General features: G+C 45.1%; 1 protein-coding gene across 1 annotated transcript; it reads left to right on the plus strand.

Annotated features, from left to right (window-relative positions):
• Positions 1–956: 956 nt before the first annotated feature.
• Positions 957–19,941, plus strand: CYSLTR2 (cysteinyl leukotriene receptor 2). Its single transcript, XM_029209839.1, has 2 exons — positions 957–990; positions 16,325–19,941. Exon 2 carries the CDS (start codon positions 16,326–16,328, stop codon positions 17,343–17,345), a length of 1,020 nt encoding a protein of 339 aa, XP_029065672.1. The 5' UTR covers positions 957–990; position 16,325; the 3' UTR covers positions 17,346–19,941.
• The last annotated feature ends 3,112 nt before the right edge of the window (positions 19,942–23,053 follow it).

A 23,053-nucleotide genomic window follows, 5' to 3' on the forward strand; every position in this document is an offset into this window, starting at 1 on the left:
TGCAGGTAGAACCAATGAAATTGTTGGCTTGGATGTTGGCTGTGGGAGAGAGAGAGAAGTTAAGGATGATCTCTAGGTTTATGGTCAGACCAACTGGCTGAATCATTGTAGTGCTTTTTGATTAGATGGGGTAAATGGGAGAGCATGCACTTGGACGGGGACTAGAAAAGCTGTATTTTGGCCATAGATGTGGATAATATAGTTAAAACAAGAAAATATGATGAGAAGAGGTCAGAAGACAGACTTTTGGGGCAAGCTCACATTTAGAGAAAGGATAGAAGAGAATCAGAAAGGGAAGGGGAAAAAAAGAGAAAAAAAGAAAGGGAAGCAAAGAGGAAACAATCCAAGGGATAGAATAAGAACCGAGAGAGTCGGAGAGACGAGGAGAACTGGCAGTGGTTAACTGCGCAAAACAAATTGAGGAAGGAAGATGAGGACTGAGAAAGGACCTTTAATGTGAGCAATGAGGATGCCATTGATAACTTTTGACAGCATTTTCAGCAGAATGGGTAGGGCCTCCACCCATGTGCAAGTAAGTTGAAAAAGCAAGAGGGAGATGGAAATTGCTCTAAATAGCTCTGAAGTGCTGTACTTATAAGGTGGTGCTGATGTTACTGCTGTGTGCAAACAAAAACATTTAGGAGAACTAAAAGCCACTTAAAACCCCTGAGTCTAGCCCATCACATCCCCTTGATCTGTTGTGAAAGATGCTGATAAAAACAGTCATTAGAGGGGCAGGGCTAATGCAGGTTTCTCCCTTTAGATGTAGTCCCTAAGTGGAAATCTTACCCTCTTCACACTCACACCAAAGTTCTATAGAGCACAGACTTTCTGACCAGAGTTCCTTATTCTCTTGCTATTGGCTGACACTGTTCATAAAATACAATTTGCTGTTTCGCTTTTCTTTTAAATGAGCAAGCTGAATTACTTGGAGGAGGAAGACAAGAGATAGAGGAGACAGAGCCAACGCAGCTGAAAGAAAGAAAACTCGTGAGCATTTTAATCTTTGCTTTGTTAACTCATTGTTAAGAATTATGCTTTGCTTATCGCTTCATAGTAAGAAGAATAATTTTTAAAAAGTAAGTTTATTTTGTTCTACTATAAACTTTTTTCTACCAGATACATGATATTTTAAAAAATATTGGGAAAGTACAAAGAAGTAGAAGGAAGCAAAAACCACAGCTTCTATTGATATTTTCAGGGCATTTCTTTCCATTCTCTTTTGGGTGTCTGCTTATGATTTTAGTTGATTTTCATAGTTGTGTTTGTACACAATGGATACGTTTATATTCCTTTTATCCATTAGAGCATACATTTTCCCACATTGCTGTAAATACTTCATAATTGTAATTTAAAATTGCTACATAGTATTGCATTGAGGAGATTTACTCTACTTTACCCAAGCATTCCCCTATTTGGGGCCATAAAGCATTTTTCCTATTTTTATAGAGTGGGTCATTTGATTATGTAAGATATATATTTTTTCCATTCAGAGTCTTGTTTTTTGAGGAGAGGAAGTTAGATTTGAGAATGTAGATTTTAGCAGTTTTACTGAGAGGCACAATGAGAGGGAAAGAGTTTGTGTGTGTGTGTGTGTTTATAATCTGCTTATAACCTTTGGGACCGCAGTCGGTGGTTCTCAACTCTGGATGTACATTCCGTCAGAATCACCTGATTCTAATCACCTGGGGAGATTAGAAAATTACCTTTAGAATAATTGAAAATTAACCTCTGGTGATGAGCCAGTCATCTGTAGGTTTTTTTAGTTTGGTTTGGTTTTGTTTTTGTTTGTTTGTTTTTAACTTTCAAAAATTTCTCAGGTGGTTCTAATGGGTGGCAAGCGTGATAACAGCTGACCTAGGTTATTTGAAATATTTTCCTGTCTCTGATCCATACCTGAGAGTAATACACTTTAAGGGAAAGGGAGATACACTATCAGGCAAGCCGCCCAAATCTTCCTTTCAATACTGTATAAATAATGCAAAAGTAATTTGGGTGAAACGTCAAACTTCTAGCAATTTCTGTTCTCCACCTCAATCCCATAAACCCTTGAGACGAGAATCTACTTGAGAGTTCCAATTTACTAATGCTTTAAAGAGATGGGTCTGTTTCCAGTGCACTGGTGGTTAGAAGTTAGAGAGGTGGAGGCCCCAGAATGTTCTAAAAGTATCAGAATTAAGCCCAGCGTCTGTTAGTGTTCCGCCAAGGTGCCAGCCTTCCTTTCATTTGCAAACTCTTCAAGGATCAATGAATGACAAGGTGGGCATTTAATAGCTGGCCACTGCCATTAAATTTTATTAATGGCGAACAGAACCTGCTATGTTCGGAGCAGTGAAATAAGTTCCATGAAGCTGGAGTGGATTTTACTGAGGAGAGTGGTGGCGAGGTGACAGTCCGTATTGGAGGGCCCTGAGCTGGCCCCTGTGACGGAAGGAGGGGCTGGTGGAAACCTTCGGTAATAAGGGCATGTCTGCCTCAGAGGAGACACTGGGCAGCAGGGTGGTCTGGGGGAGTGGGGAGCCGGCAGTGTGCTTTGCCCCTTGCTCTTTCCTTTTTAGGTCACACAAGCCCACTGTCCCCAGGCTACTGGCAGCTGGCTAGGGCTCTTTCCTGGGCAATTCCCCTAGTTTTCAATTTTTGGAGACATAGGAAAACATTTTCTTCTCATCAGTTTCTTACTGTCCTTTACAGGCATCCTGCACCTGGCATACTGAAAAGTTCTTAGGCTTTTTTTCCCCTGGCAGCAGTCAGGCTCGCGTAGGCTTGCTAATGTATTGAAAGTGTACGATGTGCCAGGCTCGGTGCAGCTGGGGGGCGTGGATTTCAGTGTGCTGCCTGCCTGGTCCCCTCAATACACCGAAAGGCTGAGTACTTGCTAATGCCCACACCACCAGTAAGGGCTAGAGCTAGGATTTGGAGCCTGTTGGGATTTACTCCCCAAATTTTCCTATGACTTCTTAACGCCTCTGAATCCTTCCAGGAATCCTATGCTGTGTAACTAACTACCTTGGTAAATAATTCCTTTGCTCCAAGAAGTGAATTTAATGATGGGATATGAAATGCCAAGGGGAAAGGCAGAGAGGGAGTTTTCATTTGGGTGAGTGGGCTTTGGGGGAGCCCCTGAGTCATGTCACTTAGTCACTTTGATTGTGGACAGGGAGAGTCCTAATGCTGACACAATCCCTTGGAAATTATTGGAATGAGTAGGGCAGTGGCCTCTGAGATAATACCTGCTGATTTTCTATCTTTGGAATCAGAAGACTTGGAAATCAGAGACTCAGCTGCAGAATGATTCTGTGGCCTTTCTTGGATCAGAAATTGGGTTAATAACAGATACCTCCAATCTTCCTTGATACACTGATGAAGTGCATTGGAAAATGATTTTTAAAATGCTTGGGACTTCCCTGGTGGTCCAGTGGTTAGGACTCTGTGCTCCCAATGCAGGGAGCCCAGGTTCGATCCCTGGTCAGAGAACTAGATCCCACATGCGTGCTGCAACTAAGAGTCCGCGTGCCACAGTGGTGATCCCGCGTGCTGCAACAAAGACCCGCAGCAGCCTAAATAAATAATTTTTTTAAAAGCTCAGGTATTTTTATAAAATTAAATCCACAATCAGCTTTATAGGCTTATATATTCTATTAACATAGAAGAACCGAGAAGTTATGAGAGCCAGAGAGAAGACAGCACTAAGTCAAAATAACGCTTTAAAAAAAAAAAAAATGAAGCCATATCTCCAAGGAGCCCAGAGCTCTCCTTACATGTTAAGTTTTCTCTGTGTTGAATTTGTGGTTGTTTGGTTATTGTGGGGCCTGAGTGTTAGTGGTTCGGATGAACATGAAAGAAATGCTAGCTTTGGGAGAATATTAGAGAATGAAATAAGGCGATTCAACAAGGATGGAGGTGGGAAGAAGGATGTTGAGATACTGCCACGCGTGTCGCTCTCAGAGGCAGAGAGGCCCCTCATGGGCTGGGATGCCAACCTTCTGCTATAGGGTTCAGGCCCTGCCATATCCCTGGGATAAGTTGTTCTCTGGGAGAACAACAAACAATGACATTGTGAAAAGACTCCAGTTTTAACGTGTAGTTATCCCCAAAAGTGTCCCTAACCCACAGGCACCTTTTTGCACAGGGAAATTCTCAAGAACGGAATTTCTGAAGAGAACACGCAAACTGACCGATCAGGTAAACAGAGGGGAAAAGCTTGTCAGCAAAAGAGAGAAAAAAGGCAGCTGTTGCTAAACCGTCAGCAAGACGCTGCTACTTAAAAGATCTGATATTTTGACCATACCAACACTCTCCAGATTATCAGTGTTCACCCATGCTGTCTTTGTCCTGATGGCAACTCTGGTAATACACTTCTTCTTGAGGTGCTTCTTCCTCCATCTGCCCCTGTGCATTTGGGGCGATGGATGTCATTTCACCACACACTCTGAGGTCTGAGCAAAAGTTCTCCTTTTAGTGGGAGAAGGCCACAGCTACTGTGCACTGCATGTCCAGCCTCACCCCAAACGGGGCCTGACAGGCAGTATTTCAAGAGGGCCCAGCAGCCTGAGACCAGGCAAGGAAGGCTTTGGTGGGTTCTCAGGCATCAGGGAAAGTGCTAGAAGGAGAGAGAGGCAGGTGTCAGCTAAAGGGCCCATGTAGATCGGCAGCAGTTAGGAATCGCTAAGAAGCTGACAGCCCAATACCTGTGATTTCAAGACAAGATTCTAATTAGGAAACTTAATACCATAGAGTGTGTCTGGTCTTTAGAAATAAAATAGAAAACCAAGATAATGAAATTCAGAAGTTATTTGGGAGGGTTCTGAACTTCATCTGAACTTTCTAGAATTTAGTCAGGAAGCCGGGCGGAAAGACTGATTAATCACCAATATCCCCCTTCCTACTGGCCCAATCCTGGTGGGTTCCTGAGGAATCTGGGGAGAAATGGTGAAGGGGGGCTGGACAGTTTCCTTGTGATAGAAGCCAGTGAGAGGAGGTGATTACAAGCGGGAAACTGCTCAGAGCACTCGGTCCCCCAAAGGATCCTCTGCCTGGTGGGACTATTCCCACCCTTGCTGCAAGGACTCACTCAGCCCTTCCCCTTGATGGAAAACAGATCAGGTCCAAAGACTGCTCCTCAGGGCTTCAGGCTCTCCAGGAAGCCCCAGAAATCTTGGGAAGAACACACTGACTTTTCTGTCTGCCGAGCTCTGGGGCAAGTCTGGCACACTTTGTTTGGGATCTGGGAGGAGAGGTTGGGCCCTACGAGCTTTGCATCTTCCAAATGTGGACTCCTAGCCAGAGGACAGATATGAGACAATGAAACTCTACTTAGGCCATAGGCCCTGGAGGGGAAACTTCATGGTCATCCTGCAGGGAGAATTATCAGGCCCAGGACCCTGGCTGAGGAGTCCCTCTGGGACCCAGAGCTGTTAAAGAGATCTTTGCCGCACAGAGAAAGTAAATTAGGGAATTTGCTCCTGGGGGACTTCCAAAGTCATAAATGCTATTTAACACCTACTGGTTTACAGCAGATCTGCAAGCACCCCTTTCAACGATGGGCTGACTTCACAGCTATGAGGTGTGGGGAAGTAAACGGCATTCAGAAGGCAAAGGAGCATTAGGCTGGTGGTGTGAGACGTGACTTACACTTTGAGGCATTTTGGGAGAGACAGGGTGGGGGATCAGTAGCAGAATGCTCTGAGGTGCTGACTGCATGGAAACAGGGCCCCAGGTTGTTCACACCCCTGCTCCCTATTTATTCTGGAGGCCTGGAGACCAGCTCAGTTCCTCATTCAAAAGATGTTGTAATCTCAGATCTTTTCATTTGTATTTCTGTTTTGGTCTCCAAGCATTTAATTCACTTTATCCCTTGAAAAAATTCTAAAAGTGCAAGACTGTTCCTGGGAGGCTAAAGAAGTCTCCGAAGCTTTATGCTTCCACCAGGACATTTGGAGCCGGTTACAACTGAGGGCTGAGCCAGCAGTGCTGGATTTCAAAAACGAGGCACTCACTGATACTTCTCTGTTTTGTGGGGCATATTAGTTTTGTACTCCAGGGCCTCTGGGATTTTGAGGTTGTAGAATCTTCCAATCCAGAGGGTCGAATCCTCTCTGCACAACTTCAGGGAGCTAAGTCTGTGAGCCTTCGCAATAATAACAGTTAATGATGCTGAAAGCTCAGCGTCTGTGCACTGGTGCTGCATCAAATCTCAGAGACAGAGTTTTGGGTGAAGTAGAAAAGAATAGCTTTATTGCTTTGCCAGGCAGTGGGGGACACAGTGGACTCCTGCCATTGAAACTGTGTGTCCCAACCCAGGAGGATTGGATGAGTTTTAGAGCAAACGATTCAAGGATGGGGCTGCTGAACAAGATTAGCGTGTGTGCAGCACCGACACTCCTAATGTGGTCTCAGGTGATGTGCTTCTTCTTTTTTTTTGGCCATACCAGTGCGGCATGTGGGATCTTAGATTCCCCCGACCAGGGATCAAACTGTGCCCCCTGCGTTGGGAGCACGGAGTCTTAACCACTGGACTTCCAGGCAGGTCTCTCAGGTAATCTTCTCAGTGAGCTTCTCTGGTTTCTTTAATCTGGCCTCAGGTGGTCTTCTCTGGTATGAAGAATGCTGACATCTTCCATTTGTTGGGTTTTCATTCTCTGAAGAGCTTAAAGACATTGTTATGTGTATCCCTGGAGGCAGAACCAGGACCCTGTCCCAAGGCTGCACTCTTGTTTCTTGGCTGCCCCTCCCTTGTCTCTGCATCCCTCACTTTCCCGGATTAGCAACTGTTTGAATCTGCCCTTTGGATCTCAGGGAAGGTCATGGAGGTTGGAGTCTGTTCCCTATAAGAAAAGGGGGACAGAAAGGCTTCTGTGCCAGGTTTCACTAACATATGCTGCTTTCTCCTCTGGTTCAGGCTCTGACGTCAGTGCCACTCGCATGTTTTCTTGCTTAATCCTCACAGCAACTCAGAGAAGTAAGGACTATTGTCTTCATTATCTCTATTTTACTGATAAGGATCTGAGTCCGGGAGATAAAAGGCGGCTGTCCAAGGTCACAGAGGGCTGGTGAGTGAAAGAACCAGGATTCAAACCAGAGTTTGTGTTCTTACCTGCTGCTCTACTACTTCTTCCCTGCAGCAGAGAGGAACCCTTGTCATTCCGTTCACCATTTTAATCATTAAATCATCTCTCAGCGTTTGCTTTTATATTTTCACAAATGCTCTGAGATCCTTTTCGCCTCTTTAGTCATATGCCTAAGCCCACACTTTGAGATTTAATCACAGTAGTAAACGTCATTGTGTGCTCACCCTGTGCCAAATACTTCACTTTCGTTATGCCGTTTACAGATAAGGAAGCTGAGGCTCTGAGAAGATAAGTTATCTGTGCGAGATTCCCAAGCTTGAAACTGGCAGATTTGGCTCTATGACCTTACACCAACATTTCTATGAACTTCAGAAAGAATGTTCTATTTGCCATTGCACAGTATGCAGTAGCTCTGGGAGCTAAAATCCAAGTTATGCTCTAAAGTTATTAGGGAAGATACAGAGCATTATTGTGGAGAGAGTTGTGATTTGCAGGTTGGGTTATTAAAACAGAAGCTTCACACTATGGAGAACTTCAAACCCATAAGGACATGGCGGTTGGACGTAGATGTAAGTGAGGAGGAGAAGAAGACTAATGGGGCTGTGAATTCACCTGGACCATCAGATTCTGTAATCTGTGTCTAACACATGCACTTTATGAGCCTGCTATGGTAACTCATTTGTCTAGTGATTAAGAGTTTACCAAGTTCCCTCAAATATGTGTTTGGCATAACAAGGTATGCAAAATCAGTAGAGGACTGTCCCTTCCTCTTGCAAGTCTCATAATCTGGAGAGGCCAGTGTAATGTCTGCCTAAGATGTATCTATCAAAGCACATGAAGAATTAATTTCAGGCTGCTGTAGTTGATTTACAAGTGCTGCAGGAGTGATAAAAAAGAGAGAGACCCGTGAGAAGTGTCAGTTGGGTAAGGTGGCATGCAGAAGGTGATACAGGTGTTGAAGAAGAGGATTTGGCTTGACTAGAGTTGGGCACCCTGCAGACCGGGGACGAGGGGGATAGAGAAGAGGGGAAAGGCAGAGATAAAAGAGAGCAGAGTGAATGGCACAGGTACGTGCCCGAAGAAGTGCAAATCCAGGTTTCTGCTGCCTGACGTTAAGAAGCAGCAAAATAATAGCAATAATGTCAGCTTTACGGTTTTCAAAGTGCTTTTACATCCATTATTGCATTTGCTCCTCTCAGAGCTCTTTTCTGATATGGAGTCCAGGGGCAGCATTACCCTCATTTTACAGACACGCTTCCCCAAAGAAGCTAAGTGATGTGTTAGTCAAGGCCATGTGTACCTAGAAACTGGCAGACCAGGACCCAGACTTCTGTGCTTTTCCCACCATCTGTCACTTTGTGGCAGGCTCCACTAGCTGAATCTCGTTTACAAAAATACAGGTATTGCTGGGACAAGGGGTGCAAAGTCTTAGAGCTAGAAAGTGGGACGGTTGGGAGTCAAATCACATCTACTGGACTTCAGGTTCGGTGTACATTCTACTCTAGCCCTGTTCAGGTGTCTGATGTTGAAAAGATAGGACAAGAAATGAACAGAAGAAGGCATTGAAGTCATTTGTAGGAGATGGGCTGAGAGTAAGAAGGTGTCTCAAGAGAAAAGAATGCATCTTCCCTCCCTGACTTCCTCCAAAAACAAGCCCTTCACAGAAGCTGAGCTGAGATGTTCTCTCTCTCCTCTGAGAAGGTGTTCACTTTCTCAGCCCCTGCTCCTTTATCAGCTTCCTGGCCTTGAGGTCCTGCCCCACCCCCTCTGAATGCTGATAAGCTTATTGCTAAATCTCCTGACACTTGACACTTTTTAACACCACTGACCACTCCCCCCTCCTTGAAGTTGCATTCTTTTTTTTTTTTTTTAACCTGGGCCCTCAGCAGTGAAAGCATGGAGCCCTAACCACTGGACCACCAGGGAGTTCCCAGAAGTTGCCTTCTTGATTCGTGTCTTATCATTCGGCCAGTCTTTCTGAATCGTCTTTCCAGGCTCCCATTCTCTCTGCCTGTCCCTTAATTGTTGATGTTCCCCGAGATTCTGTTCTTGACCCTCTTTCCTTCTCTGCTCTTAAACCGCTGCAGGAGCTCCTCCACTCTTCTGGCTTCAGGTACCAAGTGCTGATGGCCCCTAAATTCATCAGGCTGTAGACTGTAATGGGACAGTTCTTACGTGTGTTTTGTCGACTTAAAAAAGTACAATGCAAGAGTTGCAAGTTAAGTTTTAGTTGGGGCAAAATGTGGACTGCAGCCGGGGAGACAACATTTCAGATAGCTCTGAGAAACTGCTCCAAAGAGGTGGTGGGGGGAAGAGGTCAATATATATGTGATTTTGGTGAAGGGCGAATACATGCAATCAAGCACATATTTTTGCGGAAGTTCTCATCAGGGTTTCTGCTAGTCACGAGCAGCAGACGTCACCATGAAGGAATTTAGTGCTTTTCTGGATACGAGGAGATTCAAGAATTGGGCTCATAAAATCAGCTACTGAAAATATCTAACTATCTGAAGACCTGTTCTGCCAATTTTTCTCAGAGCACCGAGTGCCTCATTCCTGACCTCCACCCTGAATTCCTTTCAGGGGTTGTTGAAGGTCAGCAGCTGCAGTGGCACCTGATTTAATCCTTGTAGAGGTAGAGGGTAAGTGCCAATTTGTAGTTGACAGTTTCATAAATGCTTCAAATTCAAAATGCCCCAACTTGAACTCATTTTACCACCCCAAACAGCAACTTCCTCTTATTCTTCTTCTGTTCTTTTTATCAATGTAATGTACCTTTCTCCCCCTCAAAATACATGAGAGGGTCCTTGACCATCCCCACCTCCAACTGCCCCTGACCTTCCATAATTAGTCCATCCCCAACTCCAGTCAACTCTCATTCCTTTCTACTCTCAGTCTCATCCAGATATGTTCACCCCCTCTTTCCTGGACAATCACAAGAGCATCCCCACGTGTCTTTCAGGACCTAGGCTTGCCTTCTTCCAAAAGGTCCTCCATCTGCTGCCAGAATCACACCTTGAAAATGCAGATCTGCTCCCCACCATTCAAGGGCTCTCATTGCCCTCAAGATAAAACCCAAAGTCCCCAGTGTGGATGTAAGTCATTCTCAAACTACCCTCTGCCTACCTCGTCCTTCCTTTCATGCCTCACCTAGACTATCATATTTGCACTTCCTCAAACTGTGTCCCTGCATCTTAGGGCCTCGGTCTTTGGGCTCTGCTGCCAGGTCACAGGCTTGTTACCTGAGAACAGCAGGTAAGCACACCTGTGGACTTACAGTCCTGGTCGGTGCTGATAATGGGGGCAGGATGTGTGACAAGGTCTATCCTGGCAAGGCATCAAAATATATATAGTTTTTCTAAGTATAAATAAAAATAACTTCTCTGAGGTTTTGAACAGTTGCAGCTTTGCAGTGACCATGAAAACATTCTAATCATCCACATAAGCTCTTCATCCCCATTAGCCTTTGGTCACGCAGCATGTTTAGTTTTCTTCATACCTGAAATCTGGAATCTCCATCTGCTGCTGCTTTGCCTTGTTTCTTCTTTGTTGTTTTATTATCAGTAAAGCTGCAGGAGACCAAGCCTCAATTCTTTCTTTGTCTCAAGACCGCTTTCAGTCCAGGAAGCTGTGCTCTCCCTCTAAGGCAGTGCAAATTACACTGTCAATTTATTTCCTAATTTTCCTTGAATTTACCTCTTCACCTATTTCTCAGCTTCCTGTCACATACTTAATTGGTCTGGCTGATTTTTACAGACACTTCTAACAGGCCATTTCTTTTTCTTTTCTTTTTTTTTTTTTTAAACAGTCTAGTGAAAGTTTGCAGTGTGGTGTAGTCAAGTGTATTTTTTATGGGTGGAAAAGAACAATCAAAGTGGTTTAAAGATTTCTCAAGAGAAAGTGGCGAGCTTAATGGAGTTTTGGATCTGAGCTGGTCCTGCTTTTAGCCTGTGGCACGGTTGGCTAAATGAGCCTTCTAGGAAGGGTGTTTGTGTATTTTCTTTCTTTAGCTTTGCAAAGATTAAGATGCTCTTGGAATCAAAGTCCCAGCTTCTGCAGTTATCCTCTTCCTACAAGCGGGGCTGTTTGATAGCCTTGGACCACTCCCACTCCCGTCCCCTTCCAGCCCCTCCAGGGCCCAGAACCAATCGCAATCTGAGGCAGAGGAACTGAAGTAACTCTGGGACTCAGTGTTACCCTTGGGGTAGATCTGATCCTGATCTGGTGCCTCGATTCTAAAATTGGGCATCTCTCTTTTTCCCGAGATTTGGTCCCCACCTCAACAGGGGAAAAGGGCCTCTGTCTTGGCATCCCTGACCTGCAACTCTGTGCCCAAAGTATTGTCCAGCACTGAGGTTCTCCATGACTCAGGGCCTGCCTGCAATGGCCGACCCTCCTCTCAGATCCAAAGTCCTCTTCTTCCATCATGGCCTGGAAGTACAAGGGCCTTGCTGCTTGCAGACTGACCTTCCCTCGTGAGTTATGCCTTCCTCCCCAATTGCTCAAGAAGTCCCTGTTGCTAGGGTCTGTTGTTGGTCCCCCCATATCCCTCAATTCCCTTGTGGAGCAACTGTTACCATCGTTTTTATGATCTCTTGTCTGTGCTCATACCTGCTGGATCCCACGCTCTGCCTGTGATAAGGGACTTTCCCCAGCATCTGTAGCTGTCCTTGCACACTTGCCACCCCCAGTGAAGGAGGAGTGCAGGGCGGGGTCCCAGGTTGCCCATCTCATTGCAATTTACAGGCCCTGTTGGTCTTGAGATGGGAGAAGTGGTCTTAAGGTCTTCATGGTCAAAAAGTTTAAGGACTTGATTGCTTTCAAGTCTATTTCTACTTTTTCAGACCCTTTCCTGATATAAGCTTTTCCTAAGATTATATCTGAATCCTGGCTTCGAGGTCAGGGCTGTGTGGACAAGACTCTGTCCTTTTCAAAAAAGGCCGTTTGTAATGGAACACATCATGAGAATTCCTCTGGCTGGTCACATATCAGGCTTAGCTCCCTTGCCTGTCTCTTTGTCCTCTGAGCTCTGTGTTAACCCTGGTTCTGGTGCTCTGCCCATCCAGAGCTGACACATAATTGTGACACCTAATCCAACTCCACGTTGGCTTCATGGACTTGGTTTGTGCATGCTGCCTGTACTGTTTCTAGCATTTCAACTCTGTACTACCTGATTTGGGGTTTGATCCTTCTGTCTTGGCCCCGCCAACCAACAGAATCTCTAATTCTCTCTAACGTTGAGTTAAGACAAAATCTCCAAGCTTCTGTTTTTGCTGTATTCCCTTTCCCAATTCAGGCCTACAGACTTCCAGCCTCCATGTGATTATTTCTCTGAACTGTATCTCCAGGCCCAGCTAATGGCCTCACCATTCTCCCTGCAACCCAAGCTAGAAACCTCAGACTTGCTGGTGAGACAGATCAAAAGGGGAGGGAGAGCCATCATCCATGCAATCAGAACTAAGGCCCTGGAGTCATCTCAGAAATAGGATGTGACATATCAGCTTTGCATAGGAGAAATTTCATCTGGTTAGTCTACTCCTAGGCCTCAAAAAAATCAATTTACACAAACCAGACTCACAGGGGTCTAAATTTTCACCCACAATTCTTTTTTTTTTTTTTAATTTATTTATTTTTGGCTGAGTTGGGTCTTCGTTGCTGTGCGTGGGCTTTCTCTAGTTGCGGTGAGCGGAGGCTATTCTTCATTGTGGTGTGCAGGCTTCTCAGTGCGGTGGCTTCTCTTTTGTTGTGGAGCACGGACTCTAGGCACGTAGGCTTCAATAGTTGTGGCATGCGGGCTCAATAGTTGTAGCTCGTGGGCTGTAGAGCACAGGCTCAGTAGTTGTGGTACATGGGCTTAGTTGCTCCGCGGCATGTGGGATCTTCCTGGACCAGGGCTCGAACCTGTGTCCCCTGCATTGGCAGGCGGATTCTTAACCACTGCGCCACCAGGGAAGTCCTTTACCCAGAATTCTGATTTGTATATTTACAATGGGCGATTTCACTTTACTGGAATCTTCCATTCACGATCCACAGTCCACACTTCTGGAGAGGCCTGGCTAAGCTGAGGGGTCATCAGAGGTTTCTCTGGTAGACTGAGAGCAAAGGAGTGGAGAAGGCTTCAGATAGTTTCACACTAAAAAGGTCAGAATAATCTGAGAGTAATCAGTGTTTCTGTAGAGTATACCTTTGTAGTAAACACCAAGAGGAGTGTACTTTTTACTTTCCATATGAATGTGAGAATTGAGGTCATCAACTCTTCCGTGCGGTCAGTGGGATAACAAACGTTGAAGCTAGATCATTCCTGCGCTGATTCTGTGAGTGGAGCAGCTAGGGAGCACTCACTCGGTGCCAAGTACCCTGTAAGACTCTCTCTATCTCTCATGTAATCCTGACAACAGCTCTATGAAACATATGTTACATATCCCTACTGTGGGTTGAATTATGTCCCCTGAAAGATACGTCCAAGTTCTCACCCCAGGTTCCAAATAAGCACTGTCGTCTTATTTGGAAATAGGATCTTTGCAGGTATAATTAGTTAAGATGAGGTCATATTAGATTAAGGTAGGTCCTAGGCCCAGTATGACTGGTGTTCTTATAAGAAGAGGAGAAGATACAGACATGGACACACAGTAGGAAGATGATGGCAAGATACAGAAGGAAGATACCATGTGGCAGAGTCACGTGGCATATGCATCTACAAGCCAAGGAATACCATGGACTGGGGGTAACCATCAGAGGCTGGAAGAGGCAAAGAATTCTTCCCTAGAGCCTTCAAAAGAAGCATGGCCCTGCTGACACCTTGATTTCAGACTTATGGCCTCCAGAACTTGAGAAAATACATTTATGTTGCTTTATGCCCCCCAGTGTGTGGTACTTTGTTAAGGCAGCCCTAGAAAACTAATACAATCTCCATTTTTACAAACAACATAATGGATGCCCAGAAATGCTCATTTCCCCAGTAGGAAATGCTTAGAACCCCTTGACTTCAGATACTTGAACCCTTGTTGACTGATCTGGCCCATTAAGTAGGGATCCTTTTCTTTTCCTATCAAAACCATTTTCTAGATAAATTACATAATAACATCAGCATTTCACAGGGAAGATTTTGTAGAACATTTGTGGGATATTAGATTGTGTTAGTGTGCAAAAAAGTTTTCAGAGTCAGAAAAAGGAGGCGTACTCCGTTATTAAGAAGACTTTTTTTTTCTTCTAGGACCTCTTAGAGTCTTTAACATGAGTTATGAATCTCCAAGAGAGGGACACTAAAGCTTGCTGTGTTTCTCAGGCTGATCTGAACACAGAAGCCTTTTCTTACACAAAGCATCTCGTGGAATTTGTAGTTTATGGAAGATAATTTGGGAAGTGCTGAGTTAAAGAAAAAACTTTTTTTTTTACATTATTTACATGCCAACTGTGTTTTCTGAGTTGCACCTCCACACGGGTCTCTGAAGGAGAATTGAAAAACATATTTACTGCATCAGAAGTATATTTACAAACCATGTATTTTGGGTAGGTTAATTTAACTAACGTTTTACCATACTTCTTTTAGTTTGTAGATCGTTATGTGAATTCTCAGAGTCAGCGTCTTCTAGTCAAAGGCCTATAGGAACAAACCTGTAGTTGAACACAGTTGGGTTTATTGATTTGTGGTATCAATGCAGAATGCACACCATAGGAAATTAGGACATCTCAGAAAGAGAGTGTTAGGAAGGAATTATTATAGGATCTGTGCTTGTGTAATTTGGGGGTTAGATTCAAAAAAGCAGGATTTTGAAGCAATGAAAATGGTTATTAGTTCTTAGACTCTGAAAAACAGGGATCCAGACTATCATACCCAGACAAAGAAAATACCCCCCCCCACACACAATCTACCTGTTTTTTCCTAGACATCCAGAAGGTTCCCCCTACCTCTGCAGTCATGGGCTGTTCTGTAGTGTTTATCTAGGTGAGGCAAGAAATGTCTAGTATAAATTTCTCTTTGGCCAGCAAAGAAGAAATTAAGAACCATGTGATTATCCATGACAACTCTGCCTAATGAATTTACATTTAAACCAAGGCTTGGTCAAAGATAAAGCTGCATACTACTTAAAGTGGTAAGACAGATTTTATTCAGTAATATACTATTGCAATAGGGAAAAGAGTCCAACATGAACTGAACTCAGAGTTAACTGGATGTTTTAAAGGGAGAGAATGAAGGAAAGGAGAGGGGAGTGAGCAGGGGCTCAGTAGAGCCAGGGAATTAAAAAATTACGGAAAGTAGGGCTTGGTGGTGCAGTGGTTAAGAATCCGCCTGCCAATGCAGGGGCACGGGTTCGAGCCCGGGTCCAGGAAAATCCCACATGCTGCAGAGCAACTAAGCCCACGTGCCACAACTACTGAGCCTGCGCTCTAGAGCCCATGCTCCGCAACAAGAGAAGCCACCACAATGAGAAGCCCGTGCACCACAATGAAGAGTAGCCCCTGCTCGCCGCAACTAGAGAAAGCCCGTGCACAGCACCCAAGACCCAACACAGCCAAAAATAAATAAATAAATTTTTAAAAAAATTACAGAAAGTAGGAAGGGAAGGTTGATCCAAGTGAAAAGCATCTGGGTTTGCTAACTGGAGCTTATAGAAGTTAGGCTCTAACCTCTTTCCACAGAGGCTGGAGGCAGAGGCCCTGTGCCCAGGTATGGGCTGGAACAAACAGAAAATTCTTTCAGCAGGCTTGAGTTTTCTCAGGCTATGTAAGAAGGGGAGGGTATGGTCATCCTAGAGATGCAGCCTTGAGCTGTTAAAAACCATATTAGCACTTTTATGTTAGCTGTTATTCAAGTCTGTGTAGGCCAAGGTTGACACCTGGTTGAGAAGAGGACTCAGAAGAGCTTGGCTAGAGTTTGATCAAGAAGAGAATCTTTGTCAGCTTCCAGAGCAGAAGCTGTGTAATTGATGACCTTCTCCAGGGTCAGAGACAAGCTTTGGAGGATTCTCATTTGGGCACTGGGCAAAAGTCCCCCCAGTTTGAGGATTCAGCTTCAACCAAATAAATTAATGTTTATTCTGCATTCCAGAAATTTATCATGAAATGTAATGAAGCATAAAGTAAAGACATATAGTAAAAGTATAAGCATACAGTAAAAGTGTAAGCATATAGTAAAATATAGCCAATATTTTTTGACTCACGTTTCAAAGAGAAGCTAGCATTTCTCTCTGTTTCATTAAAACCTGGGAAAATGTCAGCAGGAAGTAACTTTCTGTATCTGTTCCTTTTTAATTCAGCATGGAGAGAAAACCTGTGTCCTTACCTCCGTCCATCTCCATATCAGAAATGGAACCCAACGGCAACTTCAGCAATCACAATAGCAACAGGAACTGTACAATTGAAACCTTCAAGAGAGAATTTTACCCCATCGTGTACCTGGTAATATTTATCTGGGGAGCCTTGGGGAATGGCTTTTCCATATATGTTTTCCTGCAACCTTATAAGAAGTCCACATCTGTGAACGTTTTCATGCTAAATCTGGCCATTTCCGATCTCTTGTTCACAGCCACACTGCCCTTCAGGGTTGACTATTATCTCAGAGGCTCCAATTGGATATTTGGGGACCTAACCTGCAGAATTATGTCTTTTTCTATGTATGTCAACATGTACAGCAGCATTTATTTCCTGACTGTGTTGAGTGTTGTGCGTTTCCTGGCAACGGTTCACCCCCTGCGGCTCCTTCATGCCACTAGCGTCAAGAATGCCTGGATTTTATGTGGGGTCATATGGATCTTTATCATGGCCTCCTCAACAACGCTTCTGAAAAATGGCTCTGAGCTGAAGGGCAATGTCACATCGTGCTTGGAGCTGAATTCCAATAAAGCTGGTAAGCTGAAGACCATGAACCACGTTGCCTTGGTGGTGGGCTTTCTGCTGCCATTCTGCACGCTCAGCATCTGTTACCTGCTGGTCATTCGAGCTTTGTTAAAGGTGGCGGTCCCAGAATTAGGGCTGCGCCTTTCTCACAGGAAAGCGCTGACCACCATCATCATTGCCCTGATCATCTTCCTCCTGTGCTTCCTGCCCTATCATATACTGAGAACCCTCCACTTAGTCGAGTGGAGAGTAGATAAATGCAAAGAGAGTCTGCACAAAGCTGTGTCCGTCACACTGGCTTTGGCAGCGGCCAACAGCTGCTTCAACCCTTTGCTCTATTACTTTGCTGGCGAGAATTTCAAGGACAGACTAAAGTCTACACTCAGGAAATGTCATTCACAGCAAGCAAAGTGCAGCTCTCCTGTGTGTGTGTGTGGTTAAAAAAGGAAACAAGAGTGTGAGGGGTTATTAGGTGAGGCTGTTCCTATGTCCTTGTGTCCACCTTCATTCACACGTAGTCTCCAAATGACTGTGTATTTATACCATTTCCAACAAAGGTCGATTCCCAAGATTGAATTGACCATGACTTTTGTTAATAAGACCTACTTCAAAATTTTCATTAAGTGTATCTTCAGTGTTTGAGTCTAAATAGAGAGTATAGCAGGAAAAATCCCTATGAGAGTCTTGCAACTTGAAATGTCAGACAGAAAAAATGCTGAGCGCGGTGACTGCTGCATCTCATCAGATCCAGTACCAGATCTCTGGCCCACGAGGCATTCTAAATTCTTAATTTTAAGGCCACCCCAACATTCCTAGCTTCTCCTCTTCCCTCTTCAATCCCCTGAGACATAGCCAGTTAACAAAGCTACTGGAGGCCCCAGAGCAGATAAGAAAAGCATCCTTAGAATTCAGGAGAAAGACTTAGACTGTGAAGAGGAAGGCTGTCCTCTAACAAAGCAGAGTCAAGGTCCCCAACAAGCACAGAGGGACAAAAACAGGGAGAAGAGAGAAAGGGGAAAAAAGAATTTCATTTTGCACTAGGAGAGGGTCTCTAGCCCACTGAAGGCAAAGGGCATGCCTGTCTCTTGTCAGGGGGTGAGGAAAACAGGAAGAGTAGGAGGAAGACCTGGGGCATTGCCCTAGCAGGTGGAGGGATTATGTGTGGAATAGGAGAGAAGGGGATCCATTTTACTCTTGAGATTTGGGCCCGGGCTGTTCACTGCAGTTCCCATCCTGCAGGTTAATCCACTTGGATGGGAGCCAGAACAGAGGAGGTGGTGCTAAGGGTTTGGCTGGGCACTCAGAGAGAGGGTGGGGTAGAAGGCAAGTTGCAAAGACTGTGGTACCCCTGAAATTCTATTAACATTTTGGCAGAATATGAGTAGGGTGGCTTTCTTTTGAGAGAGTGTAGCAAAGCACTGGATTGTGGGAGGGAGGTCCTTTCTGTCCAGTGAAACAAGGCTAAGGAGACTACCTACTGCTACCACCATGACCACTGTACTGCCAACAATTGAGTACCCTCTCTGTGCTGGGCGGACTGCACAAGGCACTTCCCATCCGTTAATTCCATTTAACCCTCACACCAAAGCCCTTCATCTTCATTTTACAGATGAAATCAAGGAACTTGTTCAAGTTCACACAACTTCGTAAGAGTTTTTAAAACCTCTGTGCAGAGAGGTTGGCTGGGTGCTTTCCCTCCCGTTCCCCTTGCAAACCTCCATAAGGATTAGTTGAAAGTCTGAGTAAGAGTTCTCCGCCCCCATCAGGTACCTACCGCTTCTCACTCTCCTGAGAAGACTGAAGGCTGAAGTTTTCTCTTTGGAGTTGTTGACCCCTAGATAGAGTGGAGGGTGGGAGGGTGGTGTTCTGAAGCTAGCAAAGGACTGAAGGAAAGTCTTCATAGAGAACAAGAGCCCCGGAGCCATTCCCTCACTCAGCTGCAAGAATGCTGACAGACTCATACCTTGTCAAGACAAAAGCCTGGAGGCTCCTCCTATGGGGAAACTGCCCGACTCAAGGAAAAAGACCAACAGACATAGACTTTTGGGGATTCTCCCAACACAAAAGCTGCTGCCGGCCCTATTACTTACCCGACAGGAAGCCCACACTGCAACTAATCCCTTCTACTCATAGAGAGCATCTAATCAACCTGTTAGAGCCTCACTCTTATTATGAGCAGTCAATGACGACCACACATCAGAGGAAAGGGCCTGGACATGAGAAACCAACAATAAATGAGAGGGTAGATAGAGACATTTTCAGCACGAAAGGTCTCAACATTTTTATCACCCTCACACTTTTTATTAGAAACCTACTGGAGAATTTGCTTCTCTAAAATAAGAGATTAGCCAGGATAAAGGAAAACCTGACATCTAGCAAACAAGGAGTAAGATGAAGAAAACTCCCAGCACGTTTGTGCATAGCAGAGAAACAAGAAACTAACTGATCTGTATACGTTGGAGGGATTTATATTTTTCTTGGATAGCGTGGGGTGAACTAGTAAAAATACATAGGAAAATAAACAAGTGAAAAGACAATGCAATTATTAAATGCTAAGGAAAAAGAAATTGTTGTTTAAGAAAGGAAATATAACCATAGTACACTACATGGCTCAGCTGTGAACAGTATTTACATAGAGGGTGTAAATAGCAAAATACGGTGATATAACTTTTTTCAGGAAATGAGGGGGAGAGGATGTGTATGAGGGGGGAGGGGTATAATAAATCTATGTTCCTATATTTTATCACAGAAAATTTGTAATAACTAAAGCTAAAGAATGACAAATATCTGTATCAAAATGTTATTTAACAATAGAGAATAAAGCCCAGAAGAAACAGTGAAAAACATTGACAGGGATTGCCTTTGGAGAGAAGTTGGGTGTGGGAGGATAAGGTGGGGATTTCTTTTTTCCTCTTGATAAGTATTTAACTGTCTAACTTGTGAATATGTATTGCTGAAATAAAATAAAAATTAAGTTGAAAATTAATTTTAAAATTCAAATTAATTCTGCCTTAAAAAAAAAAAAAAAGACGAGGAAGAAAAGAAAGGAGACCAGAAATGGAAATTGTGCACTGAGAGAAGAAAGGAAAGCAGAAAAGGACTACATTTGGATTTGGGCCCCTGAGGGAAGCCCATCCAGCCCTGCCATGGAAAGGGAGCTCCCTTCTGGGGTGAGGGGAGTCACCTTCTGAGGTGAGGGGTGATTTGGTATGTCAGGACTTTTTAGCTGTAAGTAACAGAATACCCAACTCCAAGGGGCTTATTAAACAACCACTATACTGCATAACTGAACCATACAAAGGGAAGTTGGACTTCAGGCCCTATTCAACCAGGATTTCTGCAAGCCTTTCTCTCCAAGTGTTGTCTTGGTCCCATGGCTGAATCACCTCATGGAAACAAGCTGATTGCAAGCAGCCTGAGGCTACGTGTTTCCTTACTTGTATCCAGAAGAAACAGGGTATCTCCTGCCCAAGTCATCTAACAAAAGTCACAGGGTTCCTTTTGATCAGACCTACTCAGATTGCATACCAGCTCCTAATAAACCAAGGAAGAAGAGATTACTCTGACTGAATGAGGATGGTCAGAGTCTACACCTAAAGCGGGAGCTGTGGGTAGAAGATCAAAATGGCGGGCGGGAAGATGCAAAACTCACTTCCCCCCACAAACACATCAGAAATACATCTACATGTGGAACAATTCTTGTTGAAAACAAAGTGGAGTGGCAGGAGGACTCCTGCACGACCAAGGCTGTAAGAAAGATCCACATGGAATCAGGTAGGAAGGGAAGAGAAGCTATTGGGTCAGGACCTGTGCTCCTGGGAAGGGACTCAGCAGAGAAGGGAGATTACATAGGTAGAGACCCTCCCTGGGGAGTGAGTTAAAGCCACACATTGGGCACCCTTACCTGGGGTTTGACACCAGGAAGACGAGTCCCCTTGGCTGGTTGGAGGGCCATTGGGACTAAAAGGAGGGCTATGGGAAGCCGGGACTCCACTCGTGGGGAGCATGGACACAGTTACTTACTTCCAAAACAAGGTGGAGAGAGTGGCCGGTTTTCCGCGACCGCCCCACCACGTGTCCCAGCCTGAACCAAGCAACTGCTCCAGCCCCTCTTGCTTCAAGACGCAGCTCCACTTTGGGGCAAGGGCTGCTGCGGCCAAGGAGAAAGCGAGACACAAAAGGAGCTCAAACCGAAAATGGCGTCTGAGCAACGCTGGGGCAATCATTACTGGTGCATATACAGGCAGCATGTCAGAAGCAGTCCTGATCTCTGTCTGGGTCCGGACCTCCACAATCCATGCCCTGACCCATGCAAAGCACCCACACTGATCCCACCTGACCTGCAGTACAGCTCCACACCAGGGTAAGGGTGGCAAAGGCCAAGGGAGATCTCAGCTGTGAGGGACAAAGGAGGCTGAGACTCCAAGCGGTATCTGAGCAGTGTGGGGAGGCAGCTACTACTGGGGCTTACACAGACAGCCCATCAGAAGCAGTCTGGGTCTCTGACCCCAGCCAGATGCCACAGCCCACGCTGCAAGCCATCCTGAATGCTCACACCACCCTTCTTGCTCCAGCACTGCTTCCCGCTGGGGTGGGGTGCTGGTGCTGGGAAGGGGGAGAGCACACCCTTACAGGGAAGAGAGCCCGCTTGAATCCGACCCTCAGGTCTTCTGCTCCAGCAACTTGGGACCCACCCCCACCCCCAATTGGGCAGTGACAGCCACTGAGCAGAGAAGAAGCCTCTGCTCACACCAGGCTCTGGCTCTCTCCCCTCCATCTCCAGCTCCACCTCCTTCCAAGATGATAGCTGCCAGCACACCCTGAGGAAAGATGGGACTTGTGTTCAGATCCAGCTCTCCCACCAAAGCCACTGGTACATGCAGTATGTACAGGGATGCTCCAACACAAGGACACCCCCTTAAGACCACAATAGGTAACTGTTTCATCTAATTTCATAGAGACAGAGAAAGTTAAGCAAAATGAAAAGAGAGAGGAATTTGTTTCAATTGAAAGAGCAAGTGAAAACCCCTGAAGAAAACAACTAATGAAACAGAAATAAACAATTTACCAGATAAAGAGTTCAAAGCGTTAGTAATAAGAATGCTAACTGAATTAGGGAAGAGAATAGATGAAACCAGTGAGAATTTTAACAAGGAAACAGGAAATATAAAACAGAACCAGTCAGAAATGAAGAATACAATAATTGAAATGAAAAACACACTAGAAGGAATTAAGAGCAGACTAGGTGATACAGAAGAAGGAATGTATAGGTCAGCTGGAAGATAGAATAATATAAATCACCCAATCAGGACAGCAAAAAGAAAAACAGGGCTTCCCTGGTGGCGCAGTGGTTGGGAGTCCGCCTGCCAATGCAGGGGACACGGGCTCGTGCCCCAGTCCGGGAGGATCCCACATGCTGCGGGGCGGCTGGGCCCGTGAGCCATGGCCGCTGAGTCTGCGCGTCCGGAGCCTGTGCTCCGCGACGGGAGGGAGAGGCCACAACAGTGAGAGGCCTGCGTACCGCAAAAAAAAAAAAAAAAGTAGAATGTAATTCCCCTCCTCTTGAATCTGGGCTGCGCTTAATAACCTGTTTGGACAACAGGATACAGCAGAAGGGACATTCTGGGACTTTCAGTTACAACAGGCCTTGAGGCTTCTGCCTGAGTGTTTTGGACCTTTGCTCTTGAGATGCTCCCTTCTTAGAATGTGACTGCTGTTCTATGAGAAGACCAAGCTACCTGGAGAGATAACGTGAAGATGTTTTGGTTAACAGCCAAGTTCCTAGCTGACAGCCAGCATCAACAGCCAGCCATGTGAGTGAGCCCTCCTGGGTGGACAGCTAGGGTTTCAGACGACTCCAGCCCCAGCTTCCCTCTAGCTCCCACCCCAGGAAACTCCCCAAGTGAGAACTTCCTAGCTGAACCCAGTCAAGCCATGGGCAGAATTTAGCAGGCAGACATTGTGGAAGAGAAAAGTAAAGGGAATTTCAAGTTGAGGGACATGGATAAAGACCCAGACAAAATCTAGTGCTTTTTGAAAATTGTAAGCACTCTGATGTGGACTGGTGGACTTACAGGTATTCAGGGGGGCGGCAGTGGGAGACCATGGAAGACTTCTGAGCGGAGTAATATAATGACTAGAATCATCCA

The sequence above is a fragment of the Monodon monoceros genome, unplaced genomic scaffold (genome assembly GCF_005190385.1).
Source record: "Monodon monoceros isolate NGI ecotype Baffin Bay Population unplaced genomic scaffold, NGI_Narwhal_1 Super_Scaffold_8, whole genome shotgun sequence".
Lineage (NCBI taxonomy): Eukaryota > Metazoa > Chordata > Mammalia > Artiodactyla > Monodontidae > Monodon > Monodon monoceros.